This window comes from Hibiscus syriacus, unplaced genomic scaffold (assembly GCF_006381635.1).
Source record: "Hibiscus syriacus cultivar Baekdansim isolate YM2019G1 unplaced genomic scaffold, ASM638163v2 tig00110630_pilon, whole genome shotgun sequence".
NCBI classification, from domain to species: Eukaryota; Viridiplantae; Streptophyta; class Magnoliopsida; order Malvales; family Malvaceae; genus Hibiscus; species Hibiscus syriacus.
Genome location: NW_024062805.1, coordinates 594,775 through 621,502, shown reverse-complemented (window position 1 = coordinate 621,502; position 26,728 = coordinate 594,775). Strand labels below are relative to the sequence as shown.

At 34.5% G+C, this 26,728-nt stretch overlaps 1 protein-coding gene and 1 pseudogene across 1 annotated transcript; one reads left to right on the top strand and one right to left on the bottom strand.

Moving 5' to 3' along the window:
- Nucleotides 1-572: 572 nt before the first annotated feature.
- On the bottom strand, nucleotides 573-4,283 carry LOC120136472 (polygalacturonase-like). The gene is made up of 10 exons (XM_039152500.1): nucleotides 3,959-4,283; nucleotides 3,702-3,833; nucleotides 3,452-3,619; nucleotides 3,316-3,336; nucleotides 1,765-1,972; nucleotides 1,609-1,690; nucleotides 1,379-1,487; nucleotides 1,178-1,294; nucleotides 797-1,077; nucleotides 573-717 (listed from the first exon to the last, which is right to left on the bottom strand). The coding sequence occupies exons 1-9, from the start codon at nucleotides 4,247-4,249 to the stop codon at nucleotides 838-840; spliced, it is 1,368 nt and encodes a 455-aa protein (XP_039008431.1). The 5' UTR covers nucleotides 4,250-4,283; the 3' UTR covers nucleotides 573-717; nucleotides 797-837.
- A 3,744-nt stretch (nucleotides 4,284-8,027) lies between these two features.
- Nucleotides 8,028-26,728, top strand: part of LOC120136442 — a 28,040-nt pseudogene continuing 9,339 nt past the window's right edge.

Genomic DNA, 26,728 nt, shown 5'->3' with positions numbered 1-26,728 from the left:
CTTTACTTTAAATTTGCAATCATAACTTACTCCAAATCTTTATGCTACATAATAGAGGGAAAAAACTCAGCCGAATTACTCACCGTTAAAGAAATAATGACGAATCTGTTCAATCTTTGAATGCTTTTTTTATGCAGTCCTCAATCCTCTTGTTGAAAGTCCTAAAAGCATGGATATCATGTTCTATGTTTATGAATGAATTCAGCGTGCATTATTAGTCATTTCTCTTTTATGTATAGCTTCACACTAGCATTCCTAGAAATACTTGGATTATTTTCAAGCTACCTTCATCATCTTGTTGGCTTTGTAGTTTAGTAGTCATAATATATTACTAATAATTGCTCCTTAATTATTTCCCAAACAAAGAATTCGATTTCAGATTTCCCTTGTAATTATATTTAAAAATAAGAAGAAAGATAAGCAAGATCATATACTTAATGAAAAATATTTGCAGCACGAGACAGGGTAAATGGGGAATCATCCTGTGGAATGTAAACAAATATCACACACTGCAACAGTTTATATTATGACATAAATTATTAGATTTTACAACAATGTTATCACAATATATCAGATAAACAATCTGCCTCGTCTATTTCCAAATAAGAGGTTGTTCTTGATCTTTAGGATACAGTACTAATCTACAGAGTCGGCCTGCATTGTACAAAGAAACAATCTGTGCAACTTTGTGAGTGAGTCCTTCACGGAGTTGTAAACCTGAAATTATCTAAGAAATAATTAGCAAGTCATGAGAAACGAAGGATCTCAAGTTCAACAATGGAAGTGATTGTCTCACCAATATGTGATTTCTTCATTTCTCCATATCTGTAAACAAACCTAAGATTCTGTTATCGACATGCATTTGCACCGTGGGCAAACAATTCCCATTTCACTCAGTTCAACGTTGTTGCAGATAGCTTTGGCAGTCGTATCTCCTTGTTTCTGTAAGCAAACATCTTGCAGAAAAATCCCTTGGCAAGGATGAGTCTTACTGCAATCAAACTTTATTGCCAATTCAGAAGCACTAGTCCCTTTGATGTTCTTATACACCACACTTTTCACCTTCACTGCAGAGCTCTGCACGGATTAAAACGAATCAAATTCTTTCAACATTAGAATCAATGGTAGGTTACTCTTTTTCATAAATAAACAATCAATTAGCATGCTATTTCATCACCTGTTTTTTGCATGGTTTATCTTGGTCACAGTAGTTTTGGTCTATGATGATGGGGTTGGACACATTAAACATTTCAATGTTTTGAAAATTGATGTGGCTTGCACTTCCTGACCCTCCCTGCTGACCATTAATCATAAAAACTCAAGTTATTACAGTATCTTGAACGCATATCATACATATTATTTACAGTGCTGCATTTGCCTGCCATGTCTTGATCCTGACTCCATTTGTGGTTCCAAAAAGCTTAGCTCCATCCACTGTCACACCCGAGACATCAGCCTTTGAATGTTTAGATCCCAAGCTCCCAATACTGATCTCCCCATCATCACAATCAGATAGATGTAACATAAATAGAAACATTGTAAATCATCAGTTCAAGCTTCACTAAAAGGTCGAGAAAAAAAGGGTTCTAAGTTTGCAGGGTTAAAGACCTGATTCCATGACCAGGTCCACAAGTTATATTCAGGGCTTGCACGTTTTGGGAGCCACTTACAATGGAGATACAATCATCACCTTCATTTAAAAGCAAACCATGATAGTTAAAACCAATGTAGATTTGGTTAGTAAATCATAATAAAAATTCATACCAGTTGCTATGATAGAGTCTGTGATCCGTATGTTTTGCGTATGAGAGACATGAATCCCATCAGTGTTGGGACTTTTCTCTGGGGCTGTCACCGTAAGACCAGAAGCTTGAACATTGTTGCATTTTTCAAAAGAAACATGGATCTGTTGTGCATCTTGGATGTTCAAGTTTTGCACCATCAAATTTTTGCTCTTGTAGAAGCTCAGAGCCTGGAACCAAAAATTGCAGTTTACACCATGGAACTTATATGACTAAACTTTTTGACTTGGTATTAAATTTAACTTCACAAATCCTATCACATGTTTTATTTTTTAATAAAGGGTAAACTCCATAAAATTATCACTTTTGTTTAAGTAGGTGCATGTCACTTTACTGGATTGATGTTTCAAAACTAATGATTTTTTGTTACTACCATTATCGATTTATAATAAATCAGTCACTCGATGTTAATTACTGTTACTGTGAGTGATAGTGTGAGTGATAGAATGATGATGTAGCGCGTTAACGAGTTGACCTGACAATTGTGTTGTCACGTGATACAACCCGTTTGACTCCCCTTGTACTGTTGACCAACATTTGATTTGCTTATGGAAAATAATAATGTTTTAATGAAAAGTTTTTAGATTAATTAAGTGGTAATTAATTAAGAGAAAGGGGGGAAATCAAGGGTTCATAACGGATAAATTAACTTTGGAAGAAAAAAAATCCCTTAACTAATGTTATTCATTTGGGAAATTTAAGTTAATCGGTTAACACGCCACATCAATATTTTGTCATCCACAGTAACAATGTTAACATCGAATGACAGATTTGTTATAAACCAATAATATTAGTGATCAAATCATTAATTTTGAACATCAATGGGGAAAAGATAAACTTACTCATATATGAGTGAGCATTAATGTAGTTTACCCTTTAATAATTGAATATAACTATTTAATAAATAGTTAACTGCTAAAAGTTATTAACGGTTCGATTAAAGGTTAATCATAAGTTATCCTATTACAATTTTTCAAACATAACATAACATAAAAATTTCAAATTTTCATAAAATTTATGATGATGAAAACATATATATTTGTATAAATCTTATTTATTTTATAAAAAAATATATATTATGAGGTATATTCATTTTTTACCTTTTAAAATCTTATGTATATATTTATATTTTTCAATTTAAAATCATGTATTTCTTTCGTCTATGTTTGATTTAATGTGAATAAATATGAGAAATAGGAGGAACCATTTGATTTTATTTTTAATTCTATTATCTAAAAAATGTAATTAATTAATTATAATTTATTAATGGTTAACCGATTGTTAACCATTTATTAAAATTCATTAACTGTAACTGTGACCGTTAATCGATATCTTTAATGGTTCGATTAACTAAAGCCATTTAATCTTAATGGTTCGGTTAATTAACCTATGAAATGTAACAGTTACACCGATTAATGCTTACAACGGTAAAGGATTAATTTGAACACCCTCTATTTATTGTATGCTCTACATAAATTAAACAAAGATATTTGTTAAGAAAATATTAACCTACCGTCGGTGCATCTTTGCATGGCTGCAAAACAATAAAACAGAGCGTTTGGTAAGATAAAAGGAGGGTCTTAAATAAAACATGAAGCAAGCAAATATACACAGAAATCAACATTTGAAAGTAGGGTTACTAAGCTTACAAGATCTTTATTTATTTTGCAAGAGTTTTGCCACCATATCATCCCATTACCATTAATGTACCCACCACCTTGAATTAACAAATTATCAGCCTCATCAAAGACAAGCCAATGTCTTCTATCTTCCATGTAATCACACATATCATTAGATGCTTCCATGCATCCATATATCTGCTAGCTCCAAGTTCCCATCAGACAAGTAAATAATCTTCAGATGATAAATTCACAGACAGGGTTTTCATTTCAAGCTCACCTGGAGTGTAAGATTGGATTTGCAGGGACCTGAAAATCTGATCGGCTTAAGCTGATAGCATTTCCCTTGAGGCACCTCAAGAACAACTTCACCCTTGGACGAACAGGCTTCTTCCCAAGCCTTTACAAATGCCTGAAAAACACCATTAATTCATAAATACCCTCATATTCATCCTTATATATGTATGCAGGACAGAGATTTAGATAACAGTCTGCTATCGGAATAACGCCCTTTATATGATTCAGGATGTAATTAACCTGAGTGTCGTCGTTGGCATCATCACCGGTTGCTCCGAAGTCATCAACATTAACTGTTTTAGTTGAAGGTGATGTGATGATACCTAACGTTTGAAGTTGATTGGTCTGAGAGATCAAATCCTCAAAGTTGGCATGTTGGATGGTGGTGAAGTACGAAGGATAAGCTTGCGGATCATATCCTGCAGATACAACGTCTTCAAAGTAAGGGGTTGGGCCATCTTCCAAAGAGTTGTAACGTGAGAATAAAGAGAAAATGATTATTATGAATAGTTGTGAAAATTTTCCACCCATTTGTCTCTTGTTTTGTAAGAGAAAAACAAAAATACTGATTGGATGGGTGAGGGATAATTAGTATGATTTATTCATTAGATTTTACATTTATAGGGAAATTTTGAGAAAGAAGAGAGAGAGAGATTGCTTGGTGTCTTTGGGCAACATTCTTTGAGGTATGGGCTATATTTTTTTATTGATTAATTTAGGGTGAGTATATGGCATTCTTGGTATTCGAACTTGATATCTTAAGAAATAATAATAATTCTTTTATCATTGATGTCACTTGGTTCGAGGTATAGGCTATAAGATATGAGAGATTGAGACAAAATTATCTTGCAGCACTTTTGCTTATTAATAATTATAAAAAATGACAGGTAGGTTATTTTTATTTAAATATTTTAAAATTTATTTATCAATAAATAAATATAGTATGTAATATATATCAAAATTATCATTGATTATACAATATTTATCAAATGAGTTCTTTTTAATAATTCTGAAAAAAAATTAAAATTTTCTATCGGCTCATTTTAATATTTCTGGAAAAGTTTAAAATTTTCTAATCCTGTTATTATGAAAGAATGTATTGAAAATAATGAAGTAAAATAAGAGAATAGAGAGAGGGGATTCAATCTCAAAATTTGTGGTGATTAAAGTGTGGATCATGACCATCAACACATCATTAAACGAGGGATTGAAGGATCAAGTAGATTGTTGGGTTACCTTGCTTGTAGAAACAAGCCGGTGAAGCGTGTCGCCTGAGGATTGGTCAGTTCCTTGGTACAAAATCAATGTGTCACTAGGTGTTGAGGTCATATTTTGTTTGAGTGAAGGATATGGCTTTGGAGTAGATCATATATATATTATGCATATTGTGGATGATGTATTGATGGATGCAAGTGACTTTTGGCGAACTCTAACCCTAGATTGTTCTTCCACTAAAGAATTGTACACCGTGAATAAGCAACCCAAAGGTTCTGATTTCAGTTATGACATTGGGAAAACAAATCGCATGCCAACACATGGTTCTTGCATCCTTCTTTTCCATTAAAAAAATCTCCTAGCCAACCATTAATTGGTATATCGAACGAGACACTAGATCATTTAAATAATGTTATAAATTTAAATTTACACATTAAAAATAGTACAAAAATGAGTTGAGAGGATCGTCTTTGAAAGAAACTTATATAGTATTTGATCTGGATTAGTCGATAAAATACCGATTATATTAAACGAAAAAAGCCTTAACCAACAATCAATTGATATAATAGGATGAGACATTAGATCCCTTAAACAAGATCAAATGTCCAAATTTTGACGTTGTGAACATAATAGATTTAGTGAACAAAATATTGATTCTTAAACAAAAAAGGAGTCTTAACTGACAATCAATAGATTTAGTGAGATGAGGCATTAAATCCTTTAAACCATGCCCTATGCCATTTTTTAAAATGAAACCCCTAAAATATTTTATAATAAGACGAAATATTTTTTTTTGAAAAATGGGTACTTTGTATTAATAGGATACAAGGTACACCACCCCATGGACCTCATTAAAAAACCTCCCTAAACCTATTAGAGGAAAAAGAGTGAACCATGAGGTGGAAAGAACAGGACTAACACACATATAAACACATATGGAAGAGCATCACACACATAGCCACAAGACTCCCCCGCAGAAAAGCACTAAAACAGAACTCAAGAATTGCGACTATATAATAGGCCAACCTCGAACTTTCGGCTAAATCGAGAACAACATGGGAACTACACTGGCCATAAAAGATCAACCAAAACTCCAATATGCAATACCCGCAGCTCCAGAACATATCAACTAAAGAAAAAACAAAAGCCAAAAAATCATCAAACAGCATCATCAACCACCCAACAAGCCTCCACTACATAACCCGAGACTCACTCCAGCTCAGACAAAAGCTACACAAAATAAGACGAAATATTAAAATATCAAAATTTATCACATTATGATTTTGTCTTATAAAATTAAATAAAAATTTCAAACATATGAAATTAAGTTAATGTCAAAAAAAAATAACTCTATAATTGTGACACTTTATTAAAAATTATCATCCTTCGAATGTTCTTAGAAACAAAATCATTTTTTTAAAGTGTGGGTCATAGATTTTGGAGTCATATCACACGCCACACTTACTTATGGATAAGCCAGCTTTAAACAATGTCATTTCGTTTCCCCTATAATTGCTTTTGAACTAATAGCATCATAATTGATAATAAAGTAGAAATAGCTTCAAAAGTTGGCAAAAATGAAACTGATGACTTGAGGGTGGGTTAAAATATTATCCTATAATACAATTCGTTTATAGCAAAGAAAGCGTAAACAGTGATTTTTTTAGTAGTATTGAATGATTATAACGTAATTAATTTTCAACTTTTTCTAACAATTGTTAATGCACATATTGGTAAAAATATTTCTTAACAATTGATAATGCACATATTGGTAAAAATATGTAATATCAAATTATTAGCATCGAAATCAGGTGTGCGACGCGGTTCGATTCGGATTAGTCATAGCAAAACCTTAGAATCGGGAAACCAAATATTTGTATCATATATTCATGTTATGTTAGCTTTATTTTTCTGTACATTAATAATTTATTTCATGTAGATTTTGATATTTTGACGAATGTGTTATGTTAGTGTTTTTTTTTTTGTATTGGATCAAGTTTTATGTAATTTGTTATACAGTTAAGTTTAGATGAGTAATTTATGTTTATAATATGTCTCAATTTATCGTCTATTTTGTATAATTTGTCATATTAATTGTATTCATTAAAACAATTTCTTCATATTGTGTTATTTAAATAATTATAACAAGTAATTTTATTGAATATATAAAGAAGAAAAATCATATGGTACACATATTGTATAAATTAAAGTTTATATAAGCATGTCTATTTTAGGGTTTATGAATCTTATTTATGATTTAGGTGTTTAAAAGCTCAAAATCTAAGGTTTATAAAGTTTTCCAAGTAGTAGGAGTGTTCGGTTCCCTGATTTTTGTTACCATCTCTCTCTGACAATAATTATAAACATTGAAATTCATGGATAGCAAGTAATATTTATTTATGTATTATAATTATATCAAATAGATAGATGAGTGACAGTAGATGGTTGAGGTTAAAAGTAAAAAATATGAAGATTATTATTTGGGAAAAAACAATGAGTTATTTTCAACCTTTTATTTCTCTCATCTAACGGTCCAAAATCTATATAAAACTAAAGAGTTTTATATCGTGTAAGTAGATCGTAACCCTATATATATATATATATATATATGCACATAATTGGCTAATTGCATATCCATAGTTGGCGCGAGACTGCCAATAGTTGGGCCGCAATAAGCTCGAGTGCTAGGAGCTTGCAATGGTAAAAAGACGTACGCTTGCTATTTAATAATCTTTTTTGATTTTGGTTTTCTTCTATAAAATAGAATCATCAACCCTTCGATTCTCTTCTAAAAAAAAGGATATATAGATAAAGTGATGTCACACTATTCGATGATATATTCGGTGAATCTAAAAAAATATTTTTTTTAAAGTTGACACATATATATTAATAATAAAAATATTATGGTGAATACACAAATAAATTTCAGGATGAGTATCTTTAGTAAAATAAATAACTAATATAAAAAAATTTGAATTCCATGATAAGCACAAAAAATTTTTAAGGTGGATAACTTTGATAGAATGAATAATTAATATAAAGAAATACGAATTCTAGGTGGCACAGCCCACCTAAAATGTAAATGCATTCGCCAATGGATATATTTCTTCATTTCTTGTTGCGGGCGAGAGAAATCATCGTACAAATAACACTAGAGCATTATGATTGTATGGTTGATCTTCTCTGCCGAGCCAGCCTTGTTGATGAGGCTTGTAGTTTTGTTCAAACCATGCCTTTCTCACCAAATCCTGTAATATGGAGAACAGTACTCATTGGTTGCCAGAAGAATAAGATGCTTCATAAAGGAGAAATCGCGGGCGAGCAACTTCTTGCATTAGAGCCAACAAATACGGAGATCTATATTCTGCTGTCAAATTTCTATGCATCAGTTTCACAGTGGGAAAAGATGAGCCATGCGAGAAAAAAGACAAAGGAAATGGGCATGAAGGCAGTTCCTGGGTGTACCTCAATTGAAATCGGTGGTCTTGTTCATGAGTTTGTGTCGGGAGACTGGCATCATCCCGAGGCAAAGGAGATAAGACATGTTTTAAGGGTTATTTCCGAGCAAGTTAGTGATTCTGGGCATGACCCACTTATATCTGATGTGCTGCACAATGTTGCTGATGAAGAGAAAGGAAGTTACCTGTGTGAGCACAGTGAGAGGCTTTCCATTGCTTATGGACTTCTAAAGACAAAAGCACCAGCGCCGACTAGAATAGTAAATAATCTAAGAGTTTGTATTGATTGCCATGAAGTTACAAAGATCATCAGTAAAATTTATGAGCGTGAAATAATCGTTAGAGATGGAGTTCGGTTCCATAAGTTTGTCAATGGTACTTGATCTTGCAGGGATTATTGGTGATTCTCCACTTCTTTTCTTGGTGAAGGAACTTGAAACTTGTTTGCCAGTAATTATTTGGTGAAGGAAGCTAGCTGTGAACAATTTTTCATATTCAAGAAATATTTGTTCAGGCATGTGTCTATTTCTTGAAATTTCTCAAATCATCCAGAGTTGGATATCTTTTTTTTTTCTTTCTAATTTAAGCTTTACATACTAGATTTTGACCCCCTCAACCTTTTAGAATATGAACTAGTCTTAGCCAATCTCGTTGGACTATAAAATTCGTTCTGGTTTCAGTGATTCACGGCAAAGAGAGCTGAAAAATAAGGGAAGATTGGTCTTGGGGAAATTGCTTTATAGATTTAAGATCTTTCCATTTACAATTTAGTCACTAACTTCCAATTTTGATAAAATTCAATTTAGTTCTTTAATTAAAATCCAATTACACTTTATAAAATCATATTTATAATTTTAAAATTATTTATTTTTATTCAAAAAAATGTATTTCATATTATTTCAAAAAATTTCATTTTCTGGAAATTAAGAAAATTTATCTGATTACTCGATTATATTAACCCTGATTTTGGGATATTAGAATTTCTATTATCAGGAAGAAGGTGTTCCACTTTTGTGCCTGAGAGTGAGGAGAGTTTATAGGGGAGCGAAGGTATCTCAACGCTTGCGGATGGTTTAGAATTTGTGGTAATGCACAGCAAATATAGCGTAGGCAACTCCACACTTCAAAATTCTATCAGTATAACTAAGGCATCTTTATCTTAATAGAAGCAAAGAGTTGGATTACCTCTCGCTAGGATAAAGGACACCTTGACATTCGTTAAAACACAATTAAATAATTCGTACTGCTAGAGCAGAGGCTCTCCTCCCTTTGGGTTGTTTTCTTAAACCGTAAGTTTAGGGTTGAGGCATCTCGACTATCGACGGAGGTAATTCAATAGTGCCCGAAGGTAGAGGCATCTTCGTTTCCATTGGATAACGAAAGTGAAGATATTAATTTTTTTTATCCATATTATTATTATTATTATTATTATTATTATTATTATTATTATTATTATTATTACTATTATTATTATTATTATTATTATTATTATTAAATATATATTAAACATATATATATAAATAATAATTACATACCAATTACAATTGGACCGGCCCAGTTACAAACCAACCATAACCGGTCCAAATCAAACCAGAAACCCTAAACATTTGGGTTTCCAGTTAGGGTTTCCTAACCCTAATCTAAACCAGCCGCCTCATCACAACCGTTGGATCTGGCACGATCCAACGGTCCAGATGGCTCCAGAGGGAAACCCTAGGGTTTGATACCCTAGGGCCACGCGGCGCCGCCCCAGCTTCCACGCGGCTGCCGACAGTTTTCTCGCCGCCTCCGCCGCTGCCACGTCCCAAATGAAGACTCCAGAAGATCAACGCCAGCCGTCCATGCAAGGCTACGGGGTGAGTCACCACTGGTAGTCCGGTGACTCACCGAGACCCCCTCTTCGGACCGGTCCGACGGCTACAACGGTGGTGGCTATAAAAGCCACCACCCCAACCTGAAAGAGACACAGAGACACAGAGACACAGAGACACAGAGAAAAAAAAAAGAAAGAAAAAGGAACAACAGAAACAGAGAGAGATACAAAAACTACCAACGATCCCAGTCCACAACAACACAGCAAAAACAAAAACGGAAGGAAAAAGAGAGGAGAGAAGCTTACCAAAGAAGCCTTGACCATCGTCGGAAGCACTAAACATCGCCGGACAACCGAAAATACCGAAGGTATTTTCATAGATTTACTCCGATTAGGAGTCTTTTTGGGGAAACAAAGGTCGGATTCGGTCTGAGGGTGTTTAGATCTACGTTTTAGGTGGATTTGGGGAATTTCCGACCACCGGAGGCGGTGGTCGGCGGCAGAATTCACGGCGGCAGACGGCTGCCGGATTCCCTCCGGTGAGGGAATCTAGAGAGAGGCCAGAGAGAATTCTGGCTCTCTCTCTCTGCTAGAAAGAAAAAAAAAGGAAATGAAATGGCTGGCCCTTCGGGCCAGCCGGTTTGGACCATATATAGTCCTTCCCGAACGACGTCGTTTCGGGAAGGACTATGCGCGTAATTATAAAATAGTTAAATCCCGTCCGTAGTCCTCCCAACTTATAAATTTTATATTTTGGTCACTAAACTGAATTTATAATAATTTTAATTCAGTCTTTGAATTTTAATTTTATTCATTTTAGTCCTTTTTATTAAAATAATATATTTAGGATAAATGACAGATTTAATCCCTTAATTTTAATAAATAATTTTTTAATCCCTAGTTTATATTTTTAATTCATTTTATTATAAAATCCGAATTTTAGATGATTTTATTTTGGTCACTAAATTATTAAATTAGAAAATAAAATATTTAATCCCTATAATTTCAATTAATTAAGAATTAGATTTAGTTTTATTTTTATTATAATTTAGTTATTTATTTTATATGTTTTCATTTTACTGCTTAAAATATATTGTTTTAGTGATATTTTTATTTTATTATATTGTTAAATATTTTTATATATTCATAAATATACATATAATAAATAGTAATTTTTAAATATTTATTTTTAATATCAAAGAAGAGGACAGTCTTAATACAACTGGATGTCCTATTCTGATATTTTAAAATTAAAAAGTAAACAATATTATTTAAATTAATATTTATCAATATCAAAGAAAAGAGCTGTCTTAAGGTACCTAGAAGTTCTTTTCGGATATTTTTAAATAAATAAATTTTTTTATATAATTTTGAAATAATAGAATTATAAATTAAATATATATTTGAATTTTAAAAATTTTTAATAATAGAGACAATTTATAATTAAAAAGTACCAATTTTTGGCGTTGTAGGGGTGCTAATCCTTCCCTAAACGTAACCGACCACAAATCCCTTTTTATTATTAAAAAGAATGAATTTTTGGTTATAAACGCAGATCAGTTTATTTTTTAATTGGTGTTTTATTAAAACTCTTTTAAAAAATAATTTTTAGGTATTCGACCTACCTGACCCAAAAGGCCGATGGCGACTCCTAAATTATTTTCAAAATTATTTATTCACGTCAATTGCCCCGCCAAAAATAAATATTTCGTGCCCGGACGAAAATCGGTTACGACAGCTTGGCGACTCCGCTGGGGACTGGTCAAACTTTTAAAAATCAATTATAAATTGTCTCTATTAATTAAAAATTAAAAATTCATATATTTAATTTTTAATTCTTTCTTTTCAAATTTTTTATTTATTTATTATTATAATATTTATATGTTTTATTTTATTTGCAAGTATTTTATTTCATTATTTTTCTGTCAGAGGTATGAACATTTCTCCTCACACACAACACTTGCATTGCATAACATAAAGCTCTATAATTGAGTTGTCCCTTTTAAGTGGGAGTGAAAGCGACGTCTTCGTGAGAATTTATTCTCCGTGTCAGACCTAGCAAGTAACTTTCGGGGTTCATATGCTCTATGTCTTCGTGAGAATTTATTTCTCCGTGTCAGGCATAGAGAAATGTATCCCCTCGAATTGAACTCGATCCATTTTAGTCTGTGATGGACTAGGATTGAGGGTTAGCAACCCAAGGGGGCACTAACATGGACAATTCGAGTACCTTTACTCCTAGATCTGAAACCCTGCATATAAAAAACCTTAGAAACTCTTCCAATCCGAAGTCATGCTGAAATTTTGTCCAAAATAGGTGTACACACAGGAGAAATGAATTCTGTCTCTTCTGTTAATTTATTTATTGTTTAAATTACATGTTTATTTAAATTATTTAAATTCAGAAAAGCATGTTTAAATAAAGAATATTTATGTAAATGTTATTATTAAATTTCTTTATTATGTAAACTAATTTATTTTCTTTTTGTGTGTTCTTTATTTTTCTGTTTGCATTGCATCATACAGGATAAAAGACATTGATCCTTGTGTTAATTGTCTCATTGGAAAGCCTTCATCTATGGATAAAAAGTGTTCAAGTCAAATAATTCTAAACTCAGAAGTAAGACAGTGGGCTGAGGATTTACAAAGACAAGAAGGAGACAGTCTGCAGGATGATTATGTATCTGACTTGGCCAGTTATGCTTCAGTTTCACTAAAAAGAAATGATATGCAAGATTTGCGAAGCATTTGGGAAAGTTGGGATTCAAACAAAAAATTGCAGTTTTATCAGACTTACGGAGACATCCCATATTTGCTCTATGTTGAAGTTGATGATGAATTACTCAGAGCCCTAGTTCAATTCTGGAATCCAGGGTACAATTGCTTCACTTTCAATAAGGAGGACTTGGTCCCTACTATTGAAGAATATACAACTTTGTTACATCTTGAAGGTGCTTTGGAGAATCGAATATATTCAAAGTCAATTAAAACTCAACCCTTTCGAGTTAAATTGGCAAAGATTGCCGGGGTACGAGAAGAATGGGTAGCATCCCGTACAAAAACAAAAAGGCGAAAGCGAAGGCATAGCTTGGACCAACATCAGAAAACTTATTCAAAGCCATCCAGATATTAAAGTACGATTCGATCTATTTGCTCTGGGTATATATGGTATGGTCATCTTCCCAAAAGTATTGGGATATGTTGAAGCTGCAGTGGTAGACTTGTTTGAATAGCTACCGAAGAAAATTAATCCTGCCTCTGCAATTCTAGCAGAAACCTTCAGATCGTTAAATGCTTGTAGAAAGTTAGGAGGTGGACGATTCTCAGGGTGTACTCAGTTGTTATATGTTTGGATCCGTAGTCATTTCTGGAGGACAGAAAAGGTTTCATACCGACGCTTTAATACGGATTACTCACCATTAAAGGAATTTCTGGAGCAGGAATGGCCTAAAGAAATTAAGAAAGATATGTGGATTAATGCCTTTCGAAATCTGCAAAGCAATGACGTTGTTTGGCGAGCCCCGTGGCAAATACAAAGGGAATTCTTTTACAGGTGTGGTGATTACAACTGGATAATGCTGCTCGGATTATGGGGAGGAATTGGATATGCACCACTTCTGGTTATAAGACAGTATGAAGGTCGTCAATTTGTACCTGTCACTGCTGGATTACAGTCATCTGAGTTTGCATTCCACAGCAAAAATTATAAAAGAAATATATCATGGAAGCCGTTACAGCTTGGAAAACAACTTTTTGTATTCGAGCTAAAGCAGCAAAAGAAATGCTAACTCCTAATTATGAAGATTGGAGATCTGTCAGAAAAAACGAAAATATTCCTCTACCAGATCAAAATGAGGATATTTTTATGGAAGATCGCATTAAGGTGGTTCCATCAGAAATTGAAATCTTGAGAGCTGAGTTTGAAGCAGAAAGAGATGGCTGGTCGAAAGAGTTAGAGCAAATGAGACAAGATAAAGCTATGTTGGGGTTGACATTGACTTTCATTCATCACAATGTGCAATGTTGAGAAAAGATAAAGAAAAAGGTGAGGATGAGTACAGAGCCTTACAGAAAAATTACCAGGAGTTATATAAATCCCGAAAAGCATCAGGACCCAGCCAATCGACGGTACAGATGACCAGAGAATTGAATATCGAGAAAAGACGAGTTGAAGATCTGAAAGGAAAGAATAGCCGTCTACTCAAAAGCCTTGAGAAAGGAAAGCAAAAAATGGAAGATTTCGAGGTTGACAGAAGAGAGCGAATTATAAAACACAAGGCTGAACACCGTGAGATCATGAATGAAATGCAAAGAGAAAGGGATCGAGCCAAAGATTTAGAAGAGATGAAGAATGACATCTTTGTTAAATTTGAAGGCGAGAAAAATAGCATGTTCAAGGGATTTGAATCCGAAATGAACCAGTTGATTGCTGAACTTGAAGTCAGAGGCCAAAAGATGGAAGAATCTAATGTTGAAAAAGAAAAATGGGAACTAGAAAGAAAAAATTTCAACACTAGACTTGAGGTAGAGCAGGAGGTCGCTAGCAATTGGATGCAAAGATGCAGAAACAAAGATGTTCAAATCCAGAAGCTTAATCAAAGAACACAAGAAGCACGAACAAAACTTGAAGAAGATCTGAATCAGTCTAGAAACAAAAACTCAGAGTTTAATGCTTACATTTTGCAACTTGAAGAATCATTGTTTCAAGAAAAGGTTCGTCTAGGACCTAATGATCTCAAGGAAAGTAATGAGGAAAATGCTTCACTGCGAAGACGCATTAGAGATCTTGAAAAAATTCTGCACAATTGCCAAGTCAAAATCACTGAATTAGAGCAGACTCTTGAAGAAACAAATGAACAATGGCAAAAGTCAACTGAGTTCTATGTGGAAAGAAGTGAAGAAAGAAGTAATATGGTGTTCGAGGCCATGGTTTAAATGAGCGAGGTTGCCAGATATGTTGGGGAACTAGCTGTTGAAGCCGAAATAATTGAGCATCAAGTTGATCCAGTTTCTAAGTGCGGAAAGAAGGTGTCATGGTTAATGAAAGAAATTATAGAGCTTAATAGGAAAGCTATGCCTTATCTATAGTTATGAACTATTATAAAGAAACTTTTGTATGCCGATGAAAGTTGTTCTATGACAGTTAACTTTTTGGGATCAATGTTTTTTACATACATGCATTTTGCATACATTCATCATTCATTTCATAATTTTCGCTATGAATTATTTTATTTGTTAAGTTAAAATTCATTAATTAAAATTTGAAAAAATAATATTAAAAGATTTTTCAATCGCAGTTACTCTGGCCAAAAGAGAAATACTACATCACTACGGTACTAGACAAGCTACTAAGAGAATTATGGATGATAAAATACAGCGTATTGAGGAACAACATCATAAAGAACAAGAAGAAATGAGAATGAAGTTGGAAAAAATTGAAGCCAGTATTGCAAATTCACAAGACAGTATGATGAAGAAGATAGAGGACATGTTTAAAAGGCAGGCTATCAGTGGAAAAATGCATGAAAATCCTTTATCTTTTGATCAAGATCCTATGTATCCTTTAGGTTTTCCACCAGAACCAATTTATCATTCTGGTACTACACCTATACAAATCAATGCTCGTACATCTGCATTACAAGAAGCCAAACCACATGAGGATCAACAAGTGGATCCTGCATCTTCAAGCAAAAATCCGCTTATATCAGATGTGAAAATAGGGATCTTAATACTGATCATTTGATCCAGATTTGAATGAGCTGAATGAGAAACAAAAAGTAAATGAAGAATTAACCAGACAGATCAAGAACTTAGAAGAACGAATGAAATCTGTGGAAATAACTGAATCATTCTATGGATTTGATGCTAGTGAGTTGAGTTTGGTTCCAGACCTAATCCTCCCTATCAAGTTCAAAGCTCCCGAATTTGATAAATATAACGGTACTACATGCCCTTCATCCCACATTACTATGTTTTGTCGAAGAATGGCAGGATATGTGAAGGACGAGAAATTATTAATTCACTTCTTTCAGGATAGTTTGACAGGACCGGCTTTAAAATGGTATACTCAATTGACCAAAGCCAACATTAGATCCTGGAAAGATTTGGCTAAAGCATTTTTAGAGCAGTACCGCCATGTGACAGACATGGTCCCTGATAGATGGACTCTCCAAAACTTGGAGAAAAAGAATAATGAAACATTCAGACAATATGCCCAGAGATGGCGTGACACTGCGGCCCAAGTTCAACCACCTTTGTCAGAAAAAGAGGCCACAGTAATGTTTGTCCATACATTGAAGGCTCCTTATTTAAACCATTTAATGGGGAATGCAACCAGAAATTTTGCAGATTTGGTCATTTCTGGAGAATTAATTGAAAATGTCTTGAAAAGTGGCAAGATTGAATCAAATGATGGGTCTAGTTCCAAAAGACCTACGTACCGGAAAAAGGAGAATGAAGTCAACAATGCAAATTCTTACAGCAAGGATTCATCGAAAAGTGTTACAATAACCCAGCCACGGGTTAAGAAAGAGGAAACAAACAATAATCGAACAGAATCTAGAGGATCTCGAAAGGAAAATGAAAGGCTGTCTTTTATACCTTTACCAGTACCGTATGCAGAGATCTATGATTCGCTGTTAAAAGCAGATGTTATACGGCCTTATCCCTTGGTTCCCATGCAACCACCATTCCCTCCTTGGTATGATACAAAGGCACACTGTGTTTACCATGAAGGAATTACGGGTCATTCCATTGAAAACTGTTTAGCATTCAAAAGGGTGGTTCAAAATTTGATCAACACTGGGAAGTTGGAATTCAATACACCATCTGCATCCAATCATCCATTGCCAAATCATGGAGATAAAAACATAAATGCAATTCAGGAAGAGAACGGAAAGAAAGCAAAGACTGACATTTCTGAAATTAAATCTCCATTTGTTTGGGTATTCCAACAACTCTCTTTAGCCGGTATAATTCCACAACAATTCAGGCCGAAACAGAATGAAGGCAAGAATTATTGTGAATATCATCAGGAGAAAGGGCATAAAATTCAACTATGTCCTGAGTTTAGTGATTTGGTGCAAAAATTGATGAACAACAGAGAAATAGAATTCTTTGAAGAAGAACCCGGGAAAAAAGAAGATGATGTTTACTCATCAGAGGATTCTAAACCAAATCAAAGAATAAACGATCCTGTGATCATTAATGTGAAATCATCTACGGCAATTCCTGCACCAATAAAGCCAAAAGTAGTTATCACCACTCCTCTACCATTTCCATACAAAGATACCCGCAGGGTACCTTGGAATTATACTACCAATGTTTCAATGGTAGGAGGATCTGTTTCTCTAGAAAAAACAGAAGAGAAAATACAGAGTTTGGGTACAACATCGACGTCCGAAGCAGTGAGCGAAGTCAGTTTCTTTACGAGAAGTGGGAGATGTTACTCTCCCGAAACATCCAATGCTTCAGAACAAGTGAAAGCAAAAGGAAAAGCCGTGGCAATACCTCAGAAGGTATTTGAAGATGAATCCCTTCCAGCATTTAATGAGCCTGTGACAGAAAAACAAGCTCAAGAATTTTTGAAATTTTTGAAACATAGTGAGTATAGTGTGGTTGAACAACTACACAAACAACAAGCGAGAATTTCTATTCTTGATCTCTTGATGAATTCAGAAGCACATAGAAATGCTTTGATGAAAATCCTCAATCAGACATTTATCCCTGAAGATATATCCCTCAATAAACTTGACAGAATTGTGGGACATATAGCCGCTGACAATTACATAACGTTCACAGATGATGAAATACCAGAAGGCGAAATGGGGTCAGTAAAAGCTTTGAACATCACGACACATTATCATGGTCATGTGTTGCCAGGAGTATTGATTGACAATGGATCTGCTCTCAACTTGATGCCTCTAGTTACACTTCAAAGAATGCCTCTGGATCAATCACACATGAAGAGTTATCAGAATGTGGTACGAGCATTTGATGGTACTCAAAAAGAAGTGCTTGGGAAAATGGAAATACCGTTGTTAATCGGCCCAGTCGTGTACAATATTGACTTTGTGGTGATGGACATCCACCCCACATATAATTGTCTATTAGGGAGGCCATGGATTCATTCAGCAGGAGCCGTTCCTTCGTCATTACATCAGAAATTGAAATTTGTTGTTGATGGACAACTAATATGCGTCAGTGCTGAAGAAGAAATCATTGCGTCTGTAACAAGCGATGTTCCATATATCGACACCAATGATAAGGCTCTTGAATGCTCTTTTCGAGCTCTTGAATTTGTAAATGCAACCTTTATTGCGGAAGGAAGCAAAATTCCATATCCCAGATTGTCTGATTGCACCAAGATGACGATACAACAAACTTTAGGCATCGGAGCTAAAGCTGGGAGAGGTCTAGGAAAGAATCTTCAAGGGATTTCAGTTCCTATCAGTATAAAGATGAAAAAAGACCGTTTTGGGCTGGGGTTTAAGCCCAATCTTCAGCAAAAGAACAAAGAGATGAAAAGAAGATGTGAAGACAGAAAGGCAAAATTGAAAGGGAAAGAAATCATCTGGGAACACATGTTTTTTCCACAGTTAAAGACTACATTCAGATCAGGGGGAACTATTAATGTAGAACAGCAGCTTGTTAAAGCCTTTAAAGAAGAAAAGTTGACGAAAGATCAAGACATAGTTGAAGAAGCTATGAATGGATTATTTATCAACATGATCATGAATGACAACAAGACTGGCAAATACTTGGATAGGATTCGACCATGTCTTCCTGGAGAAACACTCACCAATTGGACCACTGAAGATCTTCCTATAGTTTTTAATATTAATGCAGAGTAATATTCAGAACTAATCTTTATGTTTAGCTCAAAATATAAAACTTTTTGTTATCTTGTAAAAGAAATTATGTTAAATATAAGAAATTTTCTTTAAAATTTTCAGATGGCAATCATTCTTTACATTTTCTTACATTTTTACATTTATTTATTTCATAAATTTACTATATTCTTTCGGAAATATGTCCGATTTAAATTTGCAGGTGTCACAGTGTTAATAGCATGTGTATTCCTAAATTTAATCCAGTGATAAATTTAGAGCATCCTATATGTCTGGAAGAAATCAATGGTTGTGAGGATGAACTGGAATGTGATATTCCTACTGAATTATTAAGATTGGTAGAAAAAGAAGACAAACAAATTCTACCCCACAAGGAAGAGGTTGAGACTGTGAATTTGGGAACAGATGAAGAAATAAAAGAGGTGAAAATTGGTACCACTCTGACAGTTCAGATAAAACAAGAATTGATAAATCTCCTTCAAGAGTTCAAAGATATCTTTGCATGGTCTTATCAAGATATGCCCGGTTTAAGCACAGATATAGTGATACACAAGCTTCCAATCAATCCAAAATATAAACCGGTCCAACAAAAGCTCAGAAGAATGAGGCCAGAAATGTTGTTGCAAATCAAAGAAGAAGTGATGAAACAGATCAATGCAGGTTTCCTACAGGCATCTAAATACCCAGAATGGGTAGCCAACATTGTTCCCGTACCAAAGAAAAATGGGAAAGTTCGAATGTGTGTGGATTACAGAGATCTCAACAAAGCTAGTCCAAAGATAGCTTTCCATTACCCCACATAGACACATTGGTGGACACTGCAGGACACGCATGGTTTTCATTTATGGATGGATTTTCAGGATATAATCAGATAAAATGAATCCTGAAGACATGGGAAAACAACATTTATAACCATGTGGGGCACATTCTGTTATAAAGTGATGCCATTTGGATTGAAAAAATGCAGGGCAACATATCAAAGAGCCATGGTAACTTTGTTTCATGACATGATGCACAAAGAGATTAAAGTATATGTAGATGACATGATTGCCAAATCCAGAACGGAAGAAGAACATATTCAAAATCTGAGAAAGCTTTTCCAGAGATTGAGGAGATATCAATAAAGCTTAACCCCGCTAAATGCACTTTTGGGGGGTAACTTCTGGAAAACTTTTGGGATTTGTGGTCAGCAAAAAAGGAATCGAGATTGATCCAGATAAAGTAAAAGCAATTCAAGATCTTCCACCACCCAATACAAAAAAAGAAGTTCGAGGCTTTTTGGGGAGATTAAATTATATATCTCGGTTCTTTCTCAATTAACTGACAAATGTGATCCAGTGTTCAAATTACTTCGAAAGAACAATCCTGAAGTCTGGAATGAAGAATGTCAAGAAACTTTGGATATTATTAAGAAATATTATCCAATGCCCCCATTTTAGTATCACCAATGCCTGATAGACCATTAATTCTCTACTTGACGGTTTTTCGAAAATTCGATGGGATGTGTACTAGGACAGCATGATGAATCAGGAAAGGAAAGAAAAAGCTATTTATTATCTGAGCAAGAAATTACCGATTGTGAAGTTCGATATCCACCAATACAAAAATTATGTTGTGCTTTGGTGTGGACTACTCGAAGACTCAGACAATATATGTTATACCATACTACTTGGTTGATATCAAAACTTGATCCTTTAAATTCTTAATGGAATCACAGCTTTGACAGGCAGAATGGCTAGATGGCAGATGTTATTATCTGAGTTTGATATTGTATATGTCAACCAAAAAGCGATAAAAGGAAGTGTCATAGCTGATTTTTGGCCAGTCGTGTATCAAATGATTATCAGCCTTTGAACTTCAATTTTCCCGATGAAGATTGTTGTGCATATCCATGAATGAAGAAGTCAAAAAAATGATGAATTTGCAACTTGGAAGCTTTATTTTGACGGAGCATCTAATGTTTGGGACGAGGAATTGGGGCAGTGTTAATTTCTCCAGAAATGTTTATTATCCCTTTACAAGTAGACTGGAGTTCTTTTGCACCAATAATGGCGGAATATGAAGCTTGTGTCAATGGGATTGAAAGCAGCTATAGAAAAAAAATCAAATTTCTCAAGATATATGGAGATTCATCGTTAGTGGTTATCAATTACGAGGAGAATGGGAAACAAAAGATCCCAAATTGTTGGAATACCGAAATTTTACCTCGAATTAGTGAAAGAATTTGAGAGTTACCTTCAATTATCTCCCTCGAGAAGAAATCAAATGGCAGATGCTTTGGCTAAATTAGCTGCTATGTTTCAGGCAACTAAGAAAGTTGATATGATGCCAATCAAAATGCAAGTGTATGAAATTCCTGCACATTGTTATAGTGTGGAAGAAGAGGTAGATGGTAAACCATGGTATCATGAATTGCAATATATCAAAATCAAAGTTATCCACCAAATGCATCAGAAATTGATAAAAGAACTTGAGAAGAATGGCTGCTGGATATTTTCTTGATGGAGAGATTATGTATAGAAGAAGCAGTGATCAAATGCTATTGAGATGTTTAAATACTAGCGAAGCTCGAAATGTCTTGAAGAAGTACACAGCGGAATATGTGGAACACATGCAAATGGTCTTTCCATGGCCAGAAAAAATGAGATATGGATACTATTGGGCTACCATGTACACAGATTGCATTGATTATGCAAGGAAATGTCATAAATGCCAGAAATGCAGACAAAATTCATGTACCCCCATCTCCTTTACATGTAATGACAGCACCCTGGCCATTTTCTATGTGGGGAATAGATGTCATTGGAGCAATCACACCAAAAGCATCGAATGGACATTGTTTCATCCTTGTGGCAATTGATTATTTTACCAAATGGGTTGAAGCTGCTTCATACACCAATATTAAGAGGTCCACAGTCTGCAAATTCATAAAGAAAGATAGTTTGTCGTATGGCCTACCAGAGAGGATCATTACAGATAATGCTCTGAACCTGAACAACAAATGATGACCGAACTTTGTACAGTTTAAGATCAAACATGCAAATTCAGTGGCATATCGTCCAAAAATGAATGGGGCAGTTGAAGCAGCAAATAGAACATCAAGAGAATCATTACAAAGACTACTGAAACTTACAAAGATTGGCACGAGAAGTTACCTTTTGCTCTATATGCATACCGAACTACTGTCGAACATCTACTGGGGCAACGCCTTTTCTTTAGTCTATGGGATGGAAGCAGTCTTACAATTGAAGTTGAGATTCCATCGCTCGATATTGAGAGAAACAAAATTGGAATGAATGGATCCAAGCTAGAGTTGATCAATTGAACCTTGTTGAAGAGAAAAGATTGAAAGCTATTTGCCATGACAGATGTATCAAAAACGGATGATGAAGTCTCATGACAAAAAAGTACATCTAAGAGAATTCCAAGAGGGTGATCTAGTACTAAAAAAGATCTTGCCTATACATAAGATTTCCGTGGGAAAAAGGATGCCTAATTGGGAAGGGCCATACGTTGTGAAAAAGGCCTTTCGGATTCTGTCAAGAAATATTATGCTTGAAGAAAAAAAAAAGAAGAAGAAAAAAGAAAAAAGGGGGGTCAAGGTGAAAACCCGCAAAGGGCATCTTGTAACTAAAGGAAGGATTTGAGTTGAAAACCTGAAAAGGCAGCTCAAATGCAGTTTGATATTAGGCATCTGGCAATTGAACTCTCTTAAGATTTTGACAGTTTGGGAGAAACTTCACATCTACAAGCATTTTGACAACGTTTGAGATCTTCCAGACAAAAGCTTACATCATTACTCTAAATTGTGTCAACATGATTAATTTAGAAATACTTATGCTTATAATTTGTTGAGACATTTGAATTTTTATCATTCTTATGTTTGCCATAACTTTGAATACAATTCTATCTATTTCAAGTTCAATTTATTTGTGATTCAATTTATTTTCGGAAATTCAATTTATTCTTTTCTATTGAATTAACATAATGTTGAAATAATTTAAAGATTTCTGAATATCACTTTATGTTAATATTTTTAAATACATGGAATACAAAGTAAGCAAATTATCACCATCTTAAAGCCATGAACATTAAGATTATTACACGGGATCCTACCGATAACAAGGTCAAATCCGCCAAATCTACTCATCAATTGCTCCAACCGATCACCATTCAGTTCTTGCACATCTGTTTTCAAAGATATACTATACAGTAGAAGGCAACCTTTGTAGCATTGATTCCAGCAAAAAAAGGAAACAAGACATTGATATCACTGGGAAATATGTCTCTATACAGATCCTTGTGTATGGTTTTTTAAGGAAACCTAGAAGCATTTCCACCTCATCAGGTTCAAGTGGAGTAACTTTATTCCTTCCAACCCATACTAGATTCCATTTTCAGCACTCATCAAGAACATACTTCTGGACACTCGAAGGTGGCTCATTGTCATAAGCTTCAAGAGCCTTACAGATCCTTTCTGTCAATTTGGCACTTCCTGTACATGTTTATAAACAGTTCAACTTTATTCTTGGATCCCATGAAAGCCATCATTTCTTTGTCAATGGAAAAGCATCAGCACATGGAAGAAGCAGAATAAGAGAAAAATCTATTCTTAATTGGCAGAATTATGAATATAGCCTTTTCAGTGTAGTAGCATGGAAATGCTTCGAATCTACAAATTTTGGCTCTACATCGAATAAGCACTGTGATATCTTAGTCCAAACATTAATTGAAAGAGACTCATAGCATCTTTTGGAAGTATTCTTTGAGTTATCTGATCTGGTTAGACAGAACCAATCATTGAATTTAGAAGATGAATTTGCCAATAGCATCTTCTGGAAGTGTTCTTTGAGTTATCTGATCTGGTTGGACAGAACCAATCATGAATTTAGAAGATGATTTGCCAATAGCATCTTCTGGAAGTGTTCTTTGAGTTATCTGATCTGGTTTGGCAGAACCAATCATTGAATTTAGAAGATGAATTTGCCCAATAGCATCTTCTGGAAGTGTTCTTTGAGTTATCTGATCTGGTTTGGCAGAACCAATCATTGAATTGAAGATGAATTGCCAATAGCATCTTCTGGAAGTGTTCTTTGAGTTATCTGATCTGGTTGGACAGAACCAATCATTGAATTTAGAAGATGAATTTGCCAATAGCATCTTCTGGAAGTGTTCTTTGAGTTATCTGATCTGGTTTGGCAGAACCAATCATTGAATTTAGAAGATGAATTTGTCAATAGCATCTTCTGGAAGTGTTCTTTGAGTTATCTGATCTGTTTTGGCAGAACCAATCATTGAATTTGGAAGATGAATTTGCCAATAGCATCTTCTGGAAGTGTTCTTTGAGTTATCTGATCTGGTTTGGTGAGAACTACAGAACCAATCATTGGAGTTAAAAGATGAACTGCATGAAGTTTCGTCTTTGCTTGTAACTGGATCATCACATAAGGCTTCCCATCTTTTACCGGAAGAAGTGCGTCAGCATCTTTAGTCATTTGAACAGCACATATAAATTTATCAATTTGCAATTGATGAATCTGGACCACGTTTCTCCAGGGATATTTTGAAGTTTCAGCCTCTGAGAATCCCATTTTTGTCAAGTATAAACGTTGTTCTCCTCATCAGAATCAAATTCAAGATTTCTCGGTATTAGAAGAACTATCGATATCTGTGAAATCATATTGAAAAGTCACTTCATTATCAAATGAGTTGTTATCAGAATCAACATGTTGCCTGAATACAAGCTTTTCAAGAGCCTATACTATTGAGTTTTATTCTCAAGAGGTTTAGTGACATTATATCTACATTTGTCAAAGATGATGGATTCTCTGATTTGAAGAAGAAAGATCTATTGTGTTTCTACAACTGAAGAATACTCAGTTCACCAATCTGAAATCAAATAACTTAACATTCATGCATCATATTTTAGGTGTTTACAAAATAGGTGCATTTTCATTCATTTTCATCTATGTTGAATTTTTAACAGGAATTTCAAAGATTTTAGCAAAGATTCAAATCTATCACTTGATGGATTATTTTTTTTGCCAGGTAGAGTTCATAATGAGAAGAACTCATCTGAAGAAGGAAGAAGAAGTTCATAATGAGAAGAATTTGTTCAACCTTTTGCTCAAATCTATCACTTGATGGATTATTTTTTCCAGAGAAAGTTCATAATGAGAGAACTCATCTGAAGAAGAAAGAAGAAGTTCATAATGAGAAGAACTTGTTCAATCTTTTGCTTGAATTCATCATCTGATGGATCAACATTGCCAGGTAGTTCATAATGAGAAGAACTCATCTGAAGAAGGAAGAAGAAGTTCATAATGAGAAGAATTTGTTCAACCTTTTGCTCAAATCTATCACTTGATGGATTATTTTTTCCAGAGAAAGTTCATAATGAGAAGAACTCATCTGAAGAAGGAAGAAGAAGTTCATAATGAGAGAACTTGTTCAATCTTTTGCTTGAATTCATCATTTGATGGATCAACATTGCCAGGTAGAGTTCATAATGAGAAGAACTCATCTGAAGAAGGAAGAAGAAGTTCATAATGAGAAGAATTTGTTCAATCTTTTGCAAGAATTCATCAATTGATGGATCAACATTTCTGGAGAAGTTCATAATGAGAAGAACTCATCTGAAAAAAAGAAGAGTTCATAATAAGAAAACTTGTTCAACTTTTCGCATAATTCTATCACAGAAGGAGATAGATTAGCATCAGCCTTTCTAGAAAAGTTCATAATGAGAAGAACTCATCAAGAGTTTATTCAACCTTTTGAATGACTCTATCACAGAAAGGAGTTCATCATCATCCCCAGCAGAAAGTTCATAATAAGAAGAACTTATCTGGAGAGAGAGAAGAATTTATTCAATATCTCCATTATGATCATAGTAAAGTCAAAATGGATAAAATTTTTTTTTATCTTTTCATCTTTGCCCTATTCTTGTTAACAAGAATGAGCAAAGAGGGCAGCTGAAGATATTAATTTTTTTTATCCATATTATTATTATTATTATTATTATTATTATTCTTATTATTATTATTACTTATATTATTATATTATTATTAATATATATTAAACATATATATAAATAATAATTACATACCATTACAATTGGACCGGCCCGTTACAAACCAACCATAACCGTCCAAATCAAACCAGAAACCCTAAACATTTGGGTTTCCAGTTAGGGTTTCCTAACCCTAATCTAAACCAGCCGCCTCATCACAACCGTTGGATCTGGCACGATCCAACGGTCCAGATGGCTCCAGAGGGAAACCCTAGGGTTTGATACCCTAGGGCCACGCGGCGCCGCCCCAGCTTCCACGGCTGCCGACAGTTTTCTCGCCGCCTCCGCCGCTGCCACGTCCCAAATGAAGACTCCAGAAGATCAACGCCAGCCGTCCATGCAAGGCTACGGGTGAGTCACCACTGGTAGTCCGGTGACTCACCGAGACCCCCTCTTCGGACCGGTCCGACGGCTACAACGTGGTGGCTATAAAGCCACCACCCCAACCTGAAAGAGACACAGAGAACAGAGACACAGAGAAAAAAAAAAGAAAGAAAAAGGAACAACAGAAACAGAGAGAGATACAAAACTACCAACGATCCCAGTCCACACAACACAGCAAAACAAAACGGAAGGAAAAAGAGAGAGAAGCTTACCAAAGAGCCT

What these genes read in the sequence shown, in the direction of transcription:
- LOC120136472 (XM_039152500.1), bottom strand. Translation starts at nt 4,249, where the DNA reads ATGGGTGGAAAATTTTCACAACTATTCATAATAATCATTTTCTCTTTA. An exon ending in AGACTCTATCATAGCAACTG is followed by an intron (nt 1,691 to 1,764) that starts GTATGAATTTTT and finishes TTTTAAATGAAG; the next exon opens with GTGATGATTGTATCTCCATT. An exon ending in ATAAACCATGCAAAAAACAG is followed by an intron (nt 1,078 to 1,177) that starts GTGATGAAATAG and finishes TAATCCGTGCAG; the next exon opens with AGCTCTGCAGTGAAGGTGAA.